The 20143-nt window shown below is 32.3% G+C and overlaps 4 protein-coding genes across 4 annotated transcripts; all 4 read left to right on the forward strand.

The window, feature by feature from the left end:
• The first annotated feature begins 175 nt into the window (after positions 1 to 175).
• LOC103875306 (cytochrome P450 71B26) lies at positions 176 to 4470 on the forward strand. Its single transcript, XM_009153817.3, has 3 exons — positions 176 to 523; positions 598 to 1178; positions 3693 to 4470. Exons 1-3 carry the CDS (start codon positions 217 to 219, stop codon positions 4305 to 4307), a joined length of 1503 nt encoding a protein of 500 aa, XP_009152065.1. The 5' UTR covers positions 176 to 216; the 3' UTR covers positions 4308 to 4470.
• Positions 4471 to 12052: 7582 nt separating this feature from the next.
• On the forward strand, positions 12053 to 14709 carry LOC103875307 (cytochrome P450 71B34). The gene is made up of 3 exons (XM_009153818.3): positions 12053 to 13038; positions 13104 to 13684; positions 13925 to 14709. Exons 1-3 carry the CDS (start codon positions 12732 to 12734, stop codon positions 14528 to 14530), a joined length of 1494 nt encoding a protein of 497 aa, XP_009152066.1. The 5' UTR covers positions 12053 to 12731; the 3' UTR covers positions 14531 to 14709.
• A 234-nt stretch (positions 14710 to 14943) lies between these two features.
• Positions 14944 to 17735, forward strand: LOC103875308 (acetolactate synthase 3, chloroplastic). The gene has a single exon (XM_009153819.3). The coding sequence runs from the start codon at positions 15261 to 15263 to the stop codon at positions 17040 to 17042; it is 1782 nt and encodes a 593-aa protein (XP_009152067.1). The 5' UTR covers positions 14944 to 15260; the 3' UTR covers positions 17043 to 17735.
• A 242-nt stretch (positions 17736 to 17977) lies between these two features.
• On the forward strand, positions 17978 to 19953 carry LOC103875309 (cytochrome P450 71B3). The gene is made up of 2 exons (XM_009153820.3): positions 17978 to 19018; positions 19174 to 19953. The coding sequence occupies exons 1-2, from the start codon at positions 18068 to 18070 to the stop codon at positions 19780 to 19782; spliced, it is 1560 nt and encodes a 519-aa protein (XP_009152068.2). The 5' UTR covers positions 17978 to 18067; the 3' UTR covers positions 19783 to 19953.
• Positions 19954 to 20143: the final 190 nt, after the last annotated feature.

Below are 20143 nucleotides of genomic sequence, written 5' to 3' on the forward strand. Positions count from 1 at the left end.
TTGGAAGAAGATAGAGTTTGAGTTTATGCACTTTTAAAGTTTAATCAATCTATAAGTCTGATGTATAGAAAAGGAAGCAGATTTCTCTGTAAACAGTTTTTTTTTATTTGAATAAATTTAAAAAATTTTCAAAAAATAAAATAAAATAAAAATAAAAGTTGTATATATCAAGGCATATAGCGTTGTGTTTATGAGGCATAACTCTGAAAAATACAAATGGATAACATTTGGGTCCTACCACTTCTCTTCCTAATTTATTTTGTGGTGCTCGTCGCTTACAAACGTTCAAAGAGGCAGCAACTCCGGAAACCACCTTCTCCTCCAGGTTATCCGATCATCGGAAACTTACACCAGCTGGGAGTGTTACCACATCAATCTCTATGGACTCTGTCAAAGAAGTATGGTCCTGTGATGCTTTTGAACCTTGGAAAAGTTCCCATGGTCATACTTTCTTCTGTTGAAACCGCAAAACAAGCTCTAAGAGACCATGACATCCATTGCTGTAGCCGCCCTACAGCGGCAGGTAATTAATGTAAATCTCACAACACATAGTAAGGTTTTAAATTTTTACATCGTTGATGTTTTGTCTCTCCTTAGGGCTTAGAGAACTGTCTTACAACAACCTGGACATAGCTTTCTCACCTTTTAGTGAGTACTGGAAAGACGTAAGGAAGCTCGCTGTTAAGGAACTATTCAGTACTAAACAAGTTCATTCCATTAAACCCATCATGGACGAGCAGGTCAAGAAACTGATCGACTCAGTTGCCGAATCAGCTTCTCAGAAAATACCTATCAATATCAATAAAACGTTTCTTGATTTAACTAAACGTGTGGTATGTAAAGCAGCATTTGGTGTGAGTTTTGAGGGAACTGGTATCAACAGCGACGGGTTTAATAAGTTAGTCCGTGAGGCGTTCGAGATGTTGGGAAGCTTCTCTGCCGCAGACTTCATTCCGTATGTGGGTTGGATCATCGACCAGTTCACGGGTTTAAAAGGGAGGAGGGAGAGAAGCGTGAGAGATCTTGATGCGTTCTATGAATATGTGATTGGTCTGCATAAAGAGGAAAAGAAACAAGGGCGTGAAGATTTCGTTGATCTGCTCTTGAGGTTAGAGAAGGAAGGAACTTTTATTGGAAATGATAATCTCACAAGAAATCATATCAAGGCTATTTTGATGGTAAGTATTCAATAAAACTCATATTCATAAATTTGCCTAAAAAATCATCAGTTTTGGTTTCAGTGTTATGGATTTATATTAAAAATATATTTTTGATACAATTATACAAAAAAATAATAGAAATGAACTACAACAAGAAGCAATTAAACAAACACTAGCTTCATTCGACTTCAAATATAGTTATATAATTAAGAGTTTGTAATATTAATAAGAGAATATTTTCATATAAAACTTAAAAAGTATTCTTCTTAGAATGTTTGTGTTTATATAACTTTAATTTTAACAAGAGATTGACCCATAGGCTCATGTGGATATTAGTTTGTACTTTTTTTTTTATAAATTAGAGTTTTGTTTTTCATGATTAGTGTTATATGTTTTATATGTGTCATCATACAATTAATTGTATAATTATATGAATATTTTAAAGTTCTTATACATCATAATCAAACCCAAATCAAATCGGATAATCGGGTAATATGGTTACTTTTGGTTATTTGGTTATTTTTAGGTTAATATGGTTACTTTTGATACAAATATCCAAACATGTTGGTACATTAATTTTTGGATACTTTTAGGTTTGTATACATCAAAACTGAATCCATCCGAACTTGGAAAGACCCGACTCTAAACGCACATGCAAATGTATAATACCTGAATGAAGTCTAATTAATTTCAAAACCAAAAAAAATCGATACCCGAAAGAAACAACTCGTAGCTAAACATATACTGAATGTCTGTCCCCAACTGATTATGTAAAAAAAAAAAATTCTTTGTCAACCATTATGAGTCACAAATGGAACAATTTCATTTAAAGATGTCGAATTATTATTATTAATATGTAAACAAATACTCTCGAAATATTATAGTAAATATAATTAATGAAATAAGTAAAAAGAGTAAGAAAAAGAACGTAAAAGATATAATAAAAAAAATAAAAAATGTAACTATTTTGTATTTCTGTAGTAAATGAAGTCAATTTGTTTAGAAAAAAAATAAATAAACAAAGTGGTTAGAATTAATTAAAAATGAAATGAAAATTCTGTAAGAAATTATTTTAAAATAGGCAAATTTTGTTTTGCACTTCAGTTTTAGGGGGTTCATTGTTAAGTGAATTCTCATGAACTTTGAAAATTTTGAGATCTCATTGTTTTTGGTTCTTGGATTTCAAAAATCTTAACAGAATCCATGGTTATTGTTTTAAAAAATTTTAAAATTCATTAAAATTCCTTTTTATTCAAAAAATTTAGTTATCATTGATTCTATAATTCTTACTAAATCTAGTGTTATTGAGATATGAATTCTATCCATTTTTACTAATAAGATTCAACTTTCAAAATATCATATGTATCCATGTGATTTTCAAAATCCATGTGATAAAAAACTAGAAAACAAAATAGTTATAATTACCAAATACATATTGCATTTTAAATCCAAATCATATGTCCAAAACTATAATTTATTACATTTCATATACTTTTACATTTTTGAATATGAGTATGAATGGTGACCAAGGAACGACGAGGAATAATGCATTCCCTAACATCCCCTAACATTCTTAAAAAATCACCATTCATAAGGAATAATTTTTCTTTCTCTTTTCTTACCATTTCTTTTTTTTTTGTAGAAAAATAAAGAGAAAAGTTATTCCTTGGTAAATATGGGATGAAACAACCATTCATTATCATTCCTGCAATTTTATTCATCTACGTTCATTTCTAATTCGTTCATATTGTTTCCAGAATGGTCACCAGTTGGATCCATAATTATTTTATATTGTTTTCTCATTTTTGAATATATAATTATATTAATATGTATATTAAAAATTTTAATATAATTTTTTAAAATAGTTTCAAAAATCATTTTTGAATTTTAAAAAGAAAATTTGACATTTTTTGGAAAAAACGAATAAATTATTTTAAAAATTATTTAAAGTTCGAATTTAAAAACATATAATTTGAATTTTTTAAAAAACTTTTTTTATTTTATTATTTATATATCTATAAATTAATGGGTAAAATAGTCTTTTACCTTTTAATGAAGCCTTTTTTGATCATTTTTCTCTTTGAGTGCTCTTTTATAACAAAAACTTAAAAGAATCTATTTATGAGAATTGCCCAATTTTGTATGTATCATTATTATTATTATTTTTTTTTTAATTTGAAAGAAAAATAAATAAATAATCATGCTATAAGATTTAGAAAAAATAAATTATATATTTACTTTACAAAAGGAATGATAGAAAAAGGCAATACAAATTCATGAAATCTATACCAGTGTAAAAAAATTATGATAAAATTTCATAAATCAATGTATATAAATTTTCACAATCTACATTACCTTTTTAAATCTATCTAACTCTTAAAATTTACAAACTTTATACAAATTCATCTCCCAATAACCATCCCTCAATGAATAGACATGTGTTACTTGTATACCCAGTCCACTTCTTACTCTGTTTTTATATCCTAAAAGTATAATATTCTTACATGTTTATTTATTTGTTCTTGTACATAGAACATTCTTTTAGGAGGTGTCGAGACATCTGCAGTCACATTGACATGGGCAATGACAGAACTGGCTAGAAACCCTAGAGTGATGAAGAAAGTTCAATCTGAAATCAGAAACCAAATGGGGAACAGATCCATTATTAGCTTTGATGACACAGATAAGCTAACTTACCTGAAAATGGTGATCAAAGAAACATGGAGACTACATCCTCCAGTACCTCTTCTTTCTCCAAGAGAAGCAATGTCTGAATTTGAGATTAACGGCTACACCATACATGCCAAGACACGGCTTCATGTGAATATTTGGGCTATTGGGCGTGATCCTGATACCTGGAAAGACCCAGAGGAGTTTCTTCCTGAGAGGTTTATGGATAATAGCATTGATGCAAAAGGGCTAAACTTTGAGTTGTTACCGTTTGGGAGTGGCCGGAGAATCTGTCCTGCAATTTTTATGGGAACAACAATGGTGGAGTGTGGTCTTGCAAATATGCTGTATAATTTTGATTGGAAGTTACCAGAAGGCATTATGATTGAAGACATCGACATGGACGAATCTCCTGGACTTAGTGTGAGCAAGAAAAATGAGCTTCTACTTGTTCCTATGAAGTACTTAGATCATTGATCACTTAATATAAGTTCTTTTTGTCGTCCTATTGGTCATCAAATTATTCTACCAGTGTTTAAAATAATTTTAAATGTGTAATAGTTTGTTAGATGACAATGTAATTTTACAAGGTATTATTTTTGCTAGATGTCAAAGTTATGGAATACACGATGTTTCTTCATTATTTTTGAGGCTCATGAAAAAAAAAACGTGAGGACGATAATATTAGCTACTCATGGGTATGAAGCCTTGTACAGGTTCGTTATTTTCTGTGGTGGATTAGTTATATAATAGAGATGTACCAATACAGTTTCTTTTAAACCACCAGAAAATAATTGAACATACAGACAGAAGGCTAATAACCAGAATACGTATGTGGTTTCATTATGCATAAAGAAAACGATTTAATAAGAACCAGGGGTGGGCACATAATGGATAGTAACGTAATTTTCAGTATTTGTGACTTTTTTTTAAAGACATTTTATAAATTCAACCTGATATTAGACATGTCAATTAAGACCGAAGCCCGCAGTCCCAGCTCCAACGCTAAAAATTACCGGGTTTGGCTTAGTTTTATAAGCCCGAAAAATTGGGCATTTCGGGCTAAGCCCATTTGGACTTTGGATTTTTTGGGCCTAAACCCGAAATTTTATACGTTAGCTTAAATATTATCGTTCTTGCAATCAAAACTATTATTAGTATTGACATATACTTTTAATATTTAAATCCAAACTCTAATATTATCATTCTTGCAATCAAAACCATTATTAGCAATAGTGTAAAAGTTGTTAATGTACTTTATTGTTTAATAATTACAAATGTCTCATTTTAAATTTTGCAAATGTACCTTATTCTTTCATTTACAACATATTTTTTTTTTTCAAATTACAAGGTATGTATGAAACGTTTGACCATGTTTATCATAAATTTTGTTCTCTTATGTGTTTAGTTATAATTTATATTTGATTATTCAAATCTTAATTTGACTTGTTTATAGGGAAATTCTCTTAAATAGATTATTTTCAAGTTTTGGTCACAAAAATAGACCACATCGAGGAAAATGACCAAAATATTTTATTTAATAGGTAAAATGACTCTAATACCCTAGATATATAAAAAATAAAAAATTTTTAAATTTTTAAAAATTAAAATAAATAATTTTTTTATAGTTTTAGATTATATGTTTTAAATTCGAACTTTTTATAATTTTTTTTGAAATTTTTATTTTATTTTGTTTTCAAATTTTCTTTTTGTAATTCAAAAATACTTTATGAAACTATTTTTAAAATTTTTATTTTAAAATTTTTAATATTTATTTTTTATTTTATAAAATTTTAAATCTCAATCCCAAATTCTCACCCCTTAACTCTAAACCCAAAGGTTTGGATTAGTTAACCCTAGAGGCATAAGTGTATATTTACCTTTTTAATGAAACATTTTGGTCATTTTGATCCTTAGAGTCTATATTTGTGACAAAAACTTTTTTAGTGCTATCCTAGAGTATTTTTCTTGTTTATAATATGTTTTTAAAGCATACGAAAAAGTAAAACATTTTTGATAAAGAATAAAAGTTTAAACTCACTTTATATTTTTTTAAAAATGAAACTATTTTTTAATGAAAAATCACATGTATTAAAATGATATAAGTAATAATGGCAAATTATTTTTCGAAAAGCCCAAAAAATCCCGAAAAGCCCTATAACCCTATAAGGGCCGGACCGGGCTTCAATTTTAGGATTCAATTACAAACCTCTCGGGCCGATATTCAAGAATAAGGATTCAATTACAAACCGACTCAAAAAAAAAAAACCAATTCTAAAGATTCTTAAACTAGTTTCGCTCAACCAACTCCGCGACGCGTTCCACGAGTTCGAAACCAAAATCCTCGAGAATTGAAAAGTCGTTCTCAACAATTAGCAAAATCATAAAAATGTGAGATTTACCTCATTTTCTCGGATGCCGAAACTTCCCGTGTCGCTTCCGAAGTAGCTAGCTCCCGATGATCTTATCGATTTGTAATCGTCACCAACAATTAAAATCTCAACGCTTGAAAATAAAAGTTACGGGACAAAATACCTGAGTAAGAAGCCAAGAACCGGCATGTACAGTTTCCTCCAACACCGAATGATGCAAGAATCGGGCTTGTGCTCACCACCAAACTCCATATAGAAAGCCTCCAAACCTGCACGAAAAGGGCAATCACACTACCAAAGCTGTTCAAGTGATCACCTTTGGCACTGAGATATCTGAATCAGCCAAATGTTGACACCAAGCGACAAAGCGCAATCGTTCGATGAGAAACAAACACCCAATACGCATTGACATTTGGCGCCTGTCGAGAACCGAGAAGCGGAAAACCGTGCTTGTTAAGCCTCTTCTTGGTGCCAACAGAGAAGATGAAGCAGTGTGAACCGAGAGACAACTCTGAGATGAAGACCGCCATCACTTACCCGAAGAACCATAGAGAGACAGTCCACAGTGAAGAGGGTCGACGAACAGCCGCCGAGGAGCCATAGACGACTACCTTACAAGCTTTACTCAGATCCCCCACGTGCTGGAATAGATTCGAGCCACCATCTCCACCAGCATAGCTCAAACTCATGACACAGCTCCGAGATAGAAGGATCCTCTGGAGTTTACTAAACACCGCTGACTAGACACCCAAACTCCAAGACACCGAGGAGAGAAGCCATGTCCATTGGCAGTACCGAACGACACCACCGGTGAGAGATTGCGACGAACCTCAAACCAGGAAAACCAAACCTTCTCTCCTCCGCGAAGGACGACGAGCACCGAGAGAAAATCCATAAGAGGGAAAAATCAGATATCCTCCTTTAAACCATACAAGCTGACTCCAAACCATCTGAAAGCACTCCATAACCTCGCCAAGAGACCAGATAAAGTGGAGATGTCACCAGATCGAACCTCTCTCGAGCAAGGACTTCACCAGAATCAAAACCAAAACCAATTCCTGAAGCATATATATATTGGACGGGAGAGGGACAAACCGGTGGAGAAGCAAAGGGAAAACTAAGATATAGATAGAAGGGTGCATCCGGTGGTGGCGCTCATGCGCTTGCCGGACGCCGGAGCGTTATCAGATTTCGTTTTGTGTCTCGAGAGGAAAGGTTGGCAGAGATAGAGACTGAAAACAAATTCAACCACCCTATATTAGAGATTTTCTCGAACAATATTTGTGATTTGTTTTGTAGTTTACGAATATCTAATTTTTCGATTTGTTTTGCTTCGAATATACAGATATCTGATTTTCTGGATATCCAAAAAATTTACATATCTTTGCTAATATTTGTGGATATTTACAAATATCTCTTCTACTTTGTTTAATATAAGTATATCTTTAAGAAAATACAAATATATTTTTGAAAAATATCTTTTACATAATATAAAATGAATGAGTAAAAAATAGTGAAACTATATGTTCCATAAATTTTAAAAATTAATTAAATTATATTATGAACACTAATTTTTAGAAATATTGTAGTTTTATAAAGATTATATATATATATATATATCTATAAAATTAATCCTTTAATAAGTCATTATATAAATAAAATTATATGTTGCAATAATAATTATACATTTAACACTCTAGATTTGATTGTAAATATACATATATTTGTATAAAATTGGAGCGAGGTGGATTCCGACTCTGAAATCTATACTATTATTTATGAAGTAAATTTGCTTATTTGTCATGTTCTCCATGATTTTAGGCTAAGTCATATTTTTAATTTTAATTTAGAGTAGACTAAATAAATTTTTTGATATTTGTAATGAATAATTATATAATTTATTATTTAACTGATTATAAATTAATATTATAAAAATTATCTCAAAACATAAATGGAAAACGTTTTTGAAAAAAAAACCCCATAATTCCATCTATTTATTTTGTGTTTATTTACATCTTTCTTTCTTATTTGTACATCTTTCTTTCTTATTTGTTAATTTTTATAATTAGTTGTGTATATACACATATAATAATTAGATTTATCACTATACTAAAATATTAAATATAGTCTTATAAAACATAAAAAAATGGTTTGTATTTTCTTGTAAACACAATATATCATGGCATATTTTCTATACTATTATTTGAGAAGTGAGTTTGCTTATTAGGCTAAGTCATATTTTAAGTTTTAATTTAGACTAAATATTTTCTTGATATATTTAATGAATAATTTTATAATTTATTATTTAACTGATTATAAATTAATATTATAAAAATTATCTCAAAAATAAATGGAAAGCATTTTTGGAAAAAGGATAATTCCATATATTTATTTTGTGTTTATCTATATCTTTCTTTCTTATTTGTTAATTTTTTTATAATTAGTAGTATATATACATATAATAGTTAGATTTATCATTATACTAAAATATTAAAAATTATTTTATACAAGATAAAAATGTTTATATTTGTTTGTAAACGCAATATAATATCATAGCATATTTTTAAAAATTATTAAATTTATTTTAGTATTAAAATACTAAAAAAGGTATATAAGCAATAAAAATATATTTGATTTATATTTGTTTGTTAATGTGATTTTTTGTGGTATTTTATTTTTAATTCTTATTATTCGGTTGCAAGAACATGTATTAGATATTTAAGTTGAAAAATTTAATATTCATTTGTTTTTATTTTATAAATATTTTTTTATTGGGAATGAAATTATTTAAAAAAAAAACATTTTCAAAATATCTGCTTCCAAACGAGAATATATTAAAAATATTAATTTTTATTTACAACAATAACTTATATTTATAAAAAAAATTAAAATTAATTATATTTACTTTTATTTTTTCAAATGTTTCACAGAATTATAAGACTATTATGTAACGAAAAATGTGATTCTATTTTTTTCTTAATAAACTATTGTTCTTAACTTATACATTACATATTGTTTTGTTGATGGTATGTTCGAGGGTTTATTCAGTTATTATTGTACATATATCAACAGTTTTATTTACTTTGATTAATATAATATGTAAAGTTGGGTTATGTTTAACATTATTGTGCTTTGATTAGATAATTGTTTATAAACTAATATAATAAAAATTGATTAAAGATAACACCATATTTTAAAATAAAAAGCAATAATAGTGTTATCCTAAAATAATGTTTTTAAATCAATGAAATTTCAAAATTAAGAAATTGAAATATTCATAAAATATTATAAATTTAAATTTTTATTTACATTTTTTATCTTTAAACTAATAGTAAAATATTAATAAGTATCTATAAAAAAATTATGCCCGCATGTGCGGACACAACACCTAGTTATTAGTATATTTGATTTGATTTATTTTTAGTGGATATTGATTTTAATATTTGCGTTGCTTTTAAAATTTGATATTCGGATTTTCAGATTGAGTTGAAACGAATAATCAATCGAATAAAATAAAATAAAATGTCTAGCCCTATACTATAGTGCAAGACGTGAAGACGATATTATTATGTGATGTCTTCTTGTGTTATAAATTCAGCGCATTTATTACGATCAGTGTGAATCATGATCCCAATATATTTTTAAATCAGTATATGCCATATATAATATATGATGGGGACAAAGTTAAAGATTGCTAAAGATATGTTATACAATCTTGTGATTTCTGGTATCTATATTATCAAAATTGAATATTTAGACATATGAATTATTTGGAGACATGTATAACAGTATAAAAAAAAGTAAATATATTTTTAGTAATTTTAATAATATAATTACATTAGTTATTTTTCCATATTTTATTCAGTTTAATAATTTCATTAATTTTATTACATTAACAATTAATCATATTATTAATTATATAATAATAATAATAATAATAATAATGCAAATTTTTACTTATTAGTTAATCGATATTAACTTTGTGTTAATTATAAAATCAAAAATGTAAAATAATTGAGTTTTGCATATGATTATAAAACGTTTGATACGCGGATTAATGTATAAAAATGTAAGAATCAATATCCATGCGAGTCAATATACTTGCCTACAATCTGCCAAGCTACCAACATACAAATTAAACACTCGTCCCAAGTCCAATTGATTAAAGGGGCGACTCGTTTCTCTGCTACCACCCGCAAACGCAGCTTTTGCGGTTGGTAGCGGTTGTCGGCGGTTTGCAACAATCACTCAAATCGCGGTAAACCGTTTCAAACCGCTCCGAATCTCATAAATTCAAAAGCTGGCTCCAGCTAGCGTTTGCGGTTGCGGACGGTTGCGGGAGGGTAAAATTTTTTTCTTTTTTTTAAAACAATATATATACAAAAGTAAAAATATTTAATAAAAATTTAAAATTGAAATTATGAAAATATTAAAATTTATCTATTATATTTTAATTAATATTATAAAATTTTATAATAAAAAATTTCAATAAATTTTCAAAAATTAAAATTATAACTTTCTAAATATAAATTTTATATTTATTATAATCTTATGATTTTTGATATTTTTATAATTATATTAAATGTATATATTGTTAATTTATTATTTGACTGTTACCGCATTTAGTAGTTAACCAGTCATAAGTCACACGCAAACGCACCAATTTTTAACCGCAGTACCAGTCGTACAAATCTTTTAAAACCGCTAGAAACCGTAACTGTCTGCATCTACAAACTTCCGCAACTGTAACTGCAACCGCTGCGTTTGAACCAGTCCGACCTTTGGTCACGCTGACAGGGCCGGCCGGCTCAAGATATATATGTGTATTTGGACAAAAAAAAGTTTTTTTCATGTATCTATTGATAACTTAATTTTTCTGGGTCTTTATCGCTAATTATTTAAAAAAAAATTGGACTTTCTCTTTGACATTATTTTTGTTAACAGATGTTTGGGCCCCGGGATCCATACCCTAAGCCGGCCCTGCACGCTGAGTGTATGCACAAATAAATGCTTTTGCTATTTTTACTCCATCCTCCATAATAAAGCATGGTGTTAAAAAAATATCTTAAATCATACTCTCACTCTTTCCATTATTTATTAGCTCCTAAAATTAGCATCTTTAATTCATATAATCAACAAACCCATAGCTATGCAACCATTTATGTTTGTAGTTTGCATATACAAATGTGTTCTATACATTGGAGTCTAAACAGTAAACACAACTCATAATATTATCGTCAACCAATAACGTGTTTATAGAGAAATTCAACTGAGAAACAATAAATAACAAATCAAGTTCAGATTATATAACTCTAAACCATAATTTGAAATAATTGTGAAGTGGAAAAGTGAGCTTCTGCGAAAGAGTTCTCATCCACACAATATAAGTCACATGTTAAGCAACGATCATAATAATTGACAACGTACGTATTACCACCGACATAACATTTAGGCATGGGCGTTCTCGAACGGGGTATCCGTTTAGGTTTGGATCGGGCATTTCGAGTTTTCGTATTCACCTTGTTAGATCTTATTCTAATATTTTATAAATACGGATGCTTTCGGATAATATCACTTTGGGTTTAGTTCTAATTTGTAATCATATACCATTCGGATTTGGGTTATATCGGTTTTGTTCGGATATATCCGAAGTAAAAGACAAAATTTGAAAGTAAAACATAAAGAAAAAAACTCAAATTGAATAAAAACTAAGCTAACACACATCAAAATGATAAAATAACAATGAAATGTTAAATCAAGCATAAAAAAAATATTGTAAACAATATGCAATACCTTATAGATAGAGTAAATTTGTTATTTAAAGGAGCAAATTTATAAAGTATTTATTTATAACTAATTTAATATTTAAGGTATTTATTTAAATTTATTACTTAATTTATATATCATATCAATATAAACATCAAATTGAGTATTTGAAATGGTTATATATTTTAAATATTTATATTGACTATTAATTTTAAACTTTACGGGTATTCATTCGGGTTTGATTAATAACACTTAATGTTTAGACATATTTTGTACCACCCTACAAGATCCGTTCGGATCGGATAACGGTCGGATTCGGTTTGGATTTTGGATTCCAGATTTTATGTCCAGCTCGAATAACAGTATAACGCTGACTTATCAGAAAATAATTTAAAATTTCTGTAGGAAAAATCAAATAAAACGAGTCAAAATAGAGTAAAGTAAATAGAGATGCAAAGTTGTTTGAAAGATAAATTGGAGAACGAAAACAATGAAACAAAGCTTTCAAACTGACAGGAAAACTACCCGAGATTTAATCGAAGTAATGGACTTACCTCAAAACATAATATCTTCACACACAAAGAGACATACGTTACATCATAGCAATGAATAAACCGGAGCCTTGTGTCAAATAATTATCCTCCACATAAAAAAATTATCATACATATTTTCATAATGAAGTTGATCATTAGCTGTAAAGCACAAATTCAGTGAAACTATTTGAGAAACAGAAAACACAGATGAAACAATTAGAAAAAAAACAATGGCAATCTCTCTCTATCTCCTATACCTTGTAGTCCTTACCCTAGCCTCAATAATTTTCCTTAAACTGTTCAAACAATCAAACTCCAAACTTCCTCCGAGTCCTCCAACGCTTCCAATCATCGGAAACTTACATCAGCTTGGAGAATTGCCACATCAGTCTCTATGGAGACTCTCCAAAAAGTATGGTCCAGTGATATTTATGAAGCTTGGTACAGTCCCAATGATCGTAGTTTCTACTCCTGATACAGCAAGACAAGCCCTAAGAGTCTTTGACCTTAATTGTTGTAGCCGTCCATCATTAGCAGGTACTTTACCTAATTAAAGTTTTGATTTATATTGATTATGATAACATAATCAATGGTTTCTTCAGGCTCAAGGAAGCTCTCTTACAACTACAAGGACATCGCTTTCTCTCCGTTTGATGATTACTGGAAAGAAATAAGGAAGCTCTCTGTTCAAGAACTCTTTAACATCAAACGTGTTCATTCGATTCAACCCATCAAATACGAGGAGATGAGGAAACTGATGACTTCACTCGCTGAATCAGCCTCTAAGAAATCTATAGTTAACATGAGCGAGAAGCTTCTTTCTTTAACAGCTGGCGTGGTGTGCAGGGCATCATTTGGTGTGAGTTTCCAAGACACTGTGCTTGACAGTGAGAGGTTCAACGAGTTAGTCCCTGAGGCACTTGAGATTTTAGGGAGCTTCTCTGCCTCAGATTTTTACCCTTATGTTGGCTGGATCTTGGATCGATTCACGGGTTTACACAAACGTAGAGAGAGAAGTGCACAAGATCTCGATGCCTTCTGTGAACAGATGATTGATCTGCATCTAAAGAAAGGCAAAGAAGAGAATGAAGATTTCGTGGACCTTCTCATGAAGTTGGAAAAGGAAAAAGTTGTTCTTGGACAAGCAAAATTCACAAGAAACAATATCAAAGCACTCCTCATTGTAAGTACTATTAAAAAAATATACATTCTCTCTCTTTCTCTCTCTGTTTCATAATGTATATGTTACGGGTGAAACACACACAAATTATAAAAATTATTTTTCTCCAAAAAACACCATAAAACTATAATTTAAAAATAGTTTAAATGTTTTATATTATGAAATGGATGGAGTAGATTTATACAAGATTAAATTTAGATGTTTGATTGTATTCCACATGCCTAATTTTAATTGTTGTCTTAGAACATTCTTCTGGCCGGAATAGATACTTCTGCAATAACAATGACATGGGCAATGGCGGAGCTCTCAAGAAACCCACGACTGATGAAGAAAGTGCAATCTGAAATCCGAGAAAAATATGGAGACAAAGAACTAATCAGCTTAGAAGAAACTGAGGAGCTAGAGTACATGAAAATGGTGATTAAAGAAACATGGAGGCTTCATCCTACAACCCCTCTTCTGCTTCCAAGACAAGTAATGACTGAATTTGAGATCGACGGCTACAAGATTCCAGTCAATACAAGGCTTCAAGTGAATGTTTGGGCTATAGGGCGTGATCCAGATGCATGGAAAGACCCAGAAGAGTTTATTCCAGAAAGGTTTATGGATAGTAATATTAATGTGAAAGGACAGAACTTTGAGTTGTTGCCATTTGGAAGTGGTAGGAGAATGTGTCCTGCAATTTACATGGGGACTAAAATGGTTGAGTTTGGTCTGGCAAATCTGCTGAATCGTTTTGACTGGGAGTTACCACAAGGAATGAAATGTGAGGATGTAAAGATGGAGGAAGCTCCAGGACTTACTATTTACAAGAAACATGATCTTCTACTTGTTCCGGTTAAGCGTTAAGATCTTTGGTTTTCTAAAATAAGTTCAGCATAAGATTATAAACTAGTTCATGAGTTTTTCAAGATTATACAAAATCATAACTACCTTTTTCTCATAAAACAGTATTTATTTAATATTTTTCTCAACGAAAACAAAGGTTGAAATTTATCTAAACAATAAAACACATATTGTATTGTCTAGAAATTGTATTTGTATGAACTTCCAGCCAAAATATGATATATAATATATTAAATATATGAAAATAAATATATATCATGTGATAAACGTTAGAGTTACCTGACTTTGCAAAGTTTTTTTTTTTGGACTAAAAGCTTTGAAAAGTTTTCAAAACTATTTTTTTGGTGAAAAATTATAAGAGAATAACTGATGAAAAAAAACAAAGAACACACGACATATACGGGAACTGAATGTATACGAAAATTTTAGGGTTAGGTTTAATTAGGAGTCAGTGACAAAAAAAAGGTTTAATTAGGAGCATGCATTGTGGCCCTCGCATATAATACAAGAAGTGTTTTTTTTAACACAATAAGAAGTGTTTTTTTTATTTATCAATTAATAGAAAAGGTATACAAGAATATCTATGATGATGTATACGGATAATTTCCAGAGTATCTAGCTATGATTATCTAAATATATTTGCATGTCTTCAGGGCTACACCCTTAATTTATAAGGTCATGCGCTGCGTCTCAGCTTTTTCGGCTATCCTTTTTCCTCTTCTGAGCAGCTATCATGGCAACGATCACAAATATATCAACCTCCTTCTACAAATTTCACCATGATCATTCCTCCTCAAAAACTCTTATACCAGTTTCGAAACTAGCTCTTTCTTTTGCCATTAATCCTCGAAAGCCCTCCTACATCCATTCCCGGAGCAAACACGGTTCTCTCTTCTGCTCTGCTGTTCTCACCTCACCTCCTGAAGACCTCTCCCGCAGGGGCTCTGATATCCTCGTTGAGTCCCTTGAACGTCAAGGCGTTGAAACCGTCTTCGCATACCATGGATCCGTATCCACGCAAGGCGTTAAAGCAGCCTACGCATACCATGGAGACCTCTCCAGTGGATCCACGGAGCTCTTCCGCGCGCTCAAGCGCTCCTCCGTGATCCGTCACATCCTTTCTCACAACGTAAAAAGTCCTCTTTTTGCAGCTGAGGGCTACGCTCGGTCCTCTGGAAAACCTGGAATCTGTATTATAGCCGCCTCCGACCGCCGCGGAGGGGACTATCTCGCTAGCTGTCTATCTGACACTTGCGTCCCTCTTGTGGCCATAACCAGCCAATACATTAATAACGATGCCTCAATGCGTTTGATGACAAAACATATATTTCAAGTGATGAATGCAGAGGATATCCCCAAGATCATCGAGGAAGCCTTCTTTCTAGCTACTTCCGGTCGTCCCGGGCTTGTTTTGATTAATCTTCCAGAGGATATTCAGAAATGTTATGCTGTTCCCAGCTGGGAATCTTACTGGGAGCAGATTGTTAGCTTGATAAAGGAACATAAGAAACCTATGTTGTATGTTGGAGGTGGCTGTCTGAACTCCATCGATGAACTGAATAGATTTGTCCAACTTACGGGAATCCCCGTCACGAGTGCAATAATGGGACTTGGATCTTACCCTTCCCACGATGATTTTTCGTTACAAACATTTGGAATGCAAAGGACAGTGTATGCAAATCACGCTTTAAAAGAATGCGATCTTTTGCTAGCTTTTGGGGTTGGTTCAGACGAGCCTTTACCTAGCAAGGCTAAAACAGTTCATATCGACGTCGACGCATCAGGAGATTCTGAGAGACCTCTTGTACCAGTGCGCGTAGATGTTAAGTTGGCTTTTCAAGAGATGAACAAGATTCTTGAGGAACGAGCCGATGAGCTCAAGCTTGATTTTAAACTATGGAGGATTGAGTTGAAAGAGTATAAGCAAAACACACCGTTGAGTTTCAAACCACCTAAAGAGGCCATCCCTCCACAGTTTGTGATTCAAGTCCTTAACGAGCTAACCGATGGTAACGCCTTTATAACTACTGGTACCGGGCAACATCATATGTGGGCGGCGCAGTTTTACAAGTGTAAGAAGCCCATGCACTGGCTAGCATCAAGAGGCTTCGAAGCAATGGGGTTTGGACTCTCCGCTGCCATTGGAGCGTCTGTTGCAAACCCTGATGAGGTTGTTGTGTACATTGACGGAGACAGGAGCTTCCTAAAGAATGCGCCGTACTTGCCTACTATCGTGACAGAGAATCTTAATGTGAAGATACTTATACTAGACAACGAGTACATTGGTGTCTCCTCCCTTGAGGGAGATATGTGTTACAAGAAATCTTTTCTCGGTGATAAGGCGACAACAATACTACCTGATATGCTCAAGGTTGCAGAAATTTGTAAGATTCCAGGGAGGAGAGTGTCGAGGAGAGAAGAAGTACGAGGGGCTATACAGACCATGCTCGACACACCTGGTCCATATATGTTGGATGTGATAGTTCCGCATGTGAAGGAGATTGCATTATGCTAAAGCCCATGCAAATGTAAACTTTAGTGCTATTTCTAGATTTGTAGTAAATTAATATTTTATGTGTTGAACTGCTACTTGGTTTACTAGACCACTGCCACTGGTTCAAACGCTAGTTAACTTGGCCTTTGATGGTTTATTAAATGGGCACTTTTTTTTTTTGTAACTTGTTTTTAATATCGGTAATTAAATGGGCACTTGTTCGGTTGCTTCTCTCAATCTTCATTCCCGCTTATTTGTGATATATGGTAGTATATATTAGAGTGATTCGAAAGAATTGCTTTGATTATCGATATTATTAAAATGCATTTATCTTTTCAAACACACATTCAAAAAAAAATTTAGAATTAAAAATGATTGAACTGAAGTATTTAAATGATGGGAAAATCATATGGTTAGTAAAAAATTAATTTTGAGCCTCCAAAAATTAACGCGGAGATCCAGAGACTGAGTGAGTGGGCGAAAGACTCATTGGCAGAGACGGTCAGACACATGAGTTGGTTAACAATCTGCGTACTCAACCCTCATTTCATTTGTCATTGGCTTAGTTGCGGAGGAAACTAACTACTTCAGCGAAACTGAAAAACACCCTATGCTTAGCGTTGTTCTTGCTTCACTCACTTACATTCCCTAATTTCCCTTCATTCAAACTTCTTCTAATTCACCTTCAGTTACCATTTATATAAACCCCTTTGTCAACAGTGTGAAAATGATCTAACTAATTCAATGTCGAAATCCATCTTTTAATATGATAAAGAAGCATAATCAAATAGTTCTGAACTTGACTGTAGGAGCAGTGATTTATGTTTACTTGGTTGAAATGATTTAGGATAAGAAGTACTCGAGTTTTTGGAGTTTTTGATTGGTCTAAGGTCAGATATTTTACACGAGTTCGCACGAGACTGTGTCTTAACCTCTCAAAGCTTATCTTCATAGCAGTAAACGACACGGTAACTTTATATGAATGGACACTGACTTATGTTTCTGTGGTCAGGAAGCCCTTTAAGTATGTTTAATTCTTTGTCTTAATGCTCAGATTCAATAATCACCAAAAACAGAACACAAAAGAGAGGACAACGAAAACAATGTCGATTATTCTGTATTTCTTTTCGTTTCTCCTTTTCTCGTTAATATTCGTGAAGAAAATCAAAGAATCGAGACAAAACCTTCCACCGAGCCCACCAAAGTTTCCGATCATCGGAAACCTACACCAGCTTCGAGGATTGCTTCACAGATGTCTTCATGATATCTCCAAGAAACATGGACCCGTGTTGCTTCTCAGGCTAGGTTTTGTCCAAATGGTTGTAATCTCATCGAGCGAAGCAGCTCAAGAAGCTCTTAAAACACATGACCTCGAGTGTTGTACCAGACCTAAGACTAACGCCTCATGGACATTCTCGCGTGATGGTCAAAACATTGCCTTTGCGCCATATGGTGAGGCGTGGAGAGAGTTGCGTAAGCTTTCTGTTCTCAATTTTTTCAGCGCCAAAAAAGTTCGATCGTTCAGGTACATCAGAGAGGAAGAGAATGACTTGATGGTCAAGAAACTTAAGGAGTTGGCTCAAAGGAAGTCTCCAGTGGATTTGAGCCAAACACTTTTCTGTCTAGCCGGAAGTATCATATTCAGAGCTGCCTTTGGACAGCGGTTTGAGGAGAACAAGCATGTCGATAAGGAAAGGATCAAAGAACTCATGTTTGAGGTCCAGAGAACTGCATCTCTAAGTAGCTCTGATCTTTTACCTGCTGGTTTGGGATGGTTTATGTACTATTTGTCAGGACAACATAGAAGAGTTAACCAAGTTTTCGTCGAGGTTGATACTTTGTTGAATCATATAATTGATGATCACTTGAAGAACCCTGAAGATAAAACAAATAAAGATCGCCCTGATATCGTCGATTCGATCTTAGATATTATGCATAAACAAGAACAAGATGATTCTTTCAAGCTCAACTTTGATAATCTCAAAGGAATCATGCAAGTAAGCATAGAATATAGTTGAACTCTTTTAGTTAAAAGTCATGTCCTATTTTTAGAAGTATATATATATATCTTACAATAGTTTTTTTCTATTTTTAGAAGTATATATTCTTGCGTCTTTGTGTCTTTAACCATCTGGTGACTTTGTTGACCTAGGATATATATCTCGCTGGAGTAGACACAAGTGCAATCACCATGATTTGGGCAATGGCAGAACTTGTTAGAAACCCCCGGGTGATGAAAAAAGCTCAAGACGAGATCCGAACTTGCTTCGGAATCAAACAAAAGGAGAGAATCGAGGAAGAGGATGTCGACAAGCTTCAGTACTTGAAGCTTGTGATCAAAGAAACCTTGAGACTACACCCGGCAGCTCCTTTGTTACTACCAAGAGAAACAATGAGTCAAATCAAGATTCAAGGATACGACATTCCGCCAAAAACACTTCTAGTTGTTAACGCCTGGTCTATAGGTAGAGATCCTAAACACTGGGAAGATCCAGAAGAGTTCATCCCGGAAAGGTTTATCGATTGTTCTGTGGATTACAAAGGACAGAGCTTTGAGATGTTGCCATTTGGTTCTGGACGGAGGATGTGCCCTGGCATGGCTTCAGCGATTGCGACCGTTGAATTGGGACTCTTGAATTTGCTTTACTATTTTGATTGGAGATTGCCTGAGGAGGAGACAGATATAGACATGGAAGAAGCTGGTGATACTACGGTTATTAAGAAAGTTCCTCTTGAGCTACTTCCAGTTCTTCATGAGTAAATGATTGTTTAACGTTAAAGAAATCAAACAGCCTTATAGATCTGAAACTGTACCTCGATAGATAGAAATGATGCTTATCATAGTATATGTTTTATATTTTCCTCCATAGCAGGCTACACCTATTTAATAACTACCTTATTTAAGATTTTTAATAAACCCATATTATCTCGATGGAATTATCTAATTGTTATCTAAAATTAATAACATAGAGTTATCTAATTGTTAGATTATATTTATCCATGGTTATTAACATGTACGAAACCGTAATTTAATATAAATACTTTATAATAAACAACTAAATTTCTATAAATGTTTAATATTGCTAAATTTGTAGTTAAATACAAATTTAGCTATATTTTTT

Source organism: Brassica rapa, chromosome A06 (genome assembly GCF_000309985.2).
Source record: "Brassica rapa cultivar Chiifu-401-42 chromosome A06, CAAS_Brap_v3.01, whole genome shotgun sequence".
Lineage (NCBI taxonomy): Eukaryota > Viridiplantae > Streptophyta > Magnoliopsida > Brassicales > Brassicaceae > Brassica > Brassica rapa.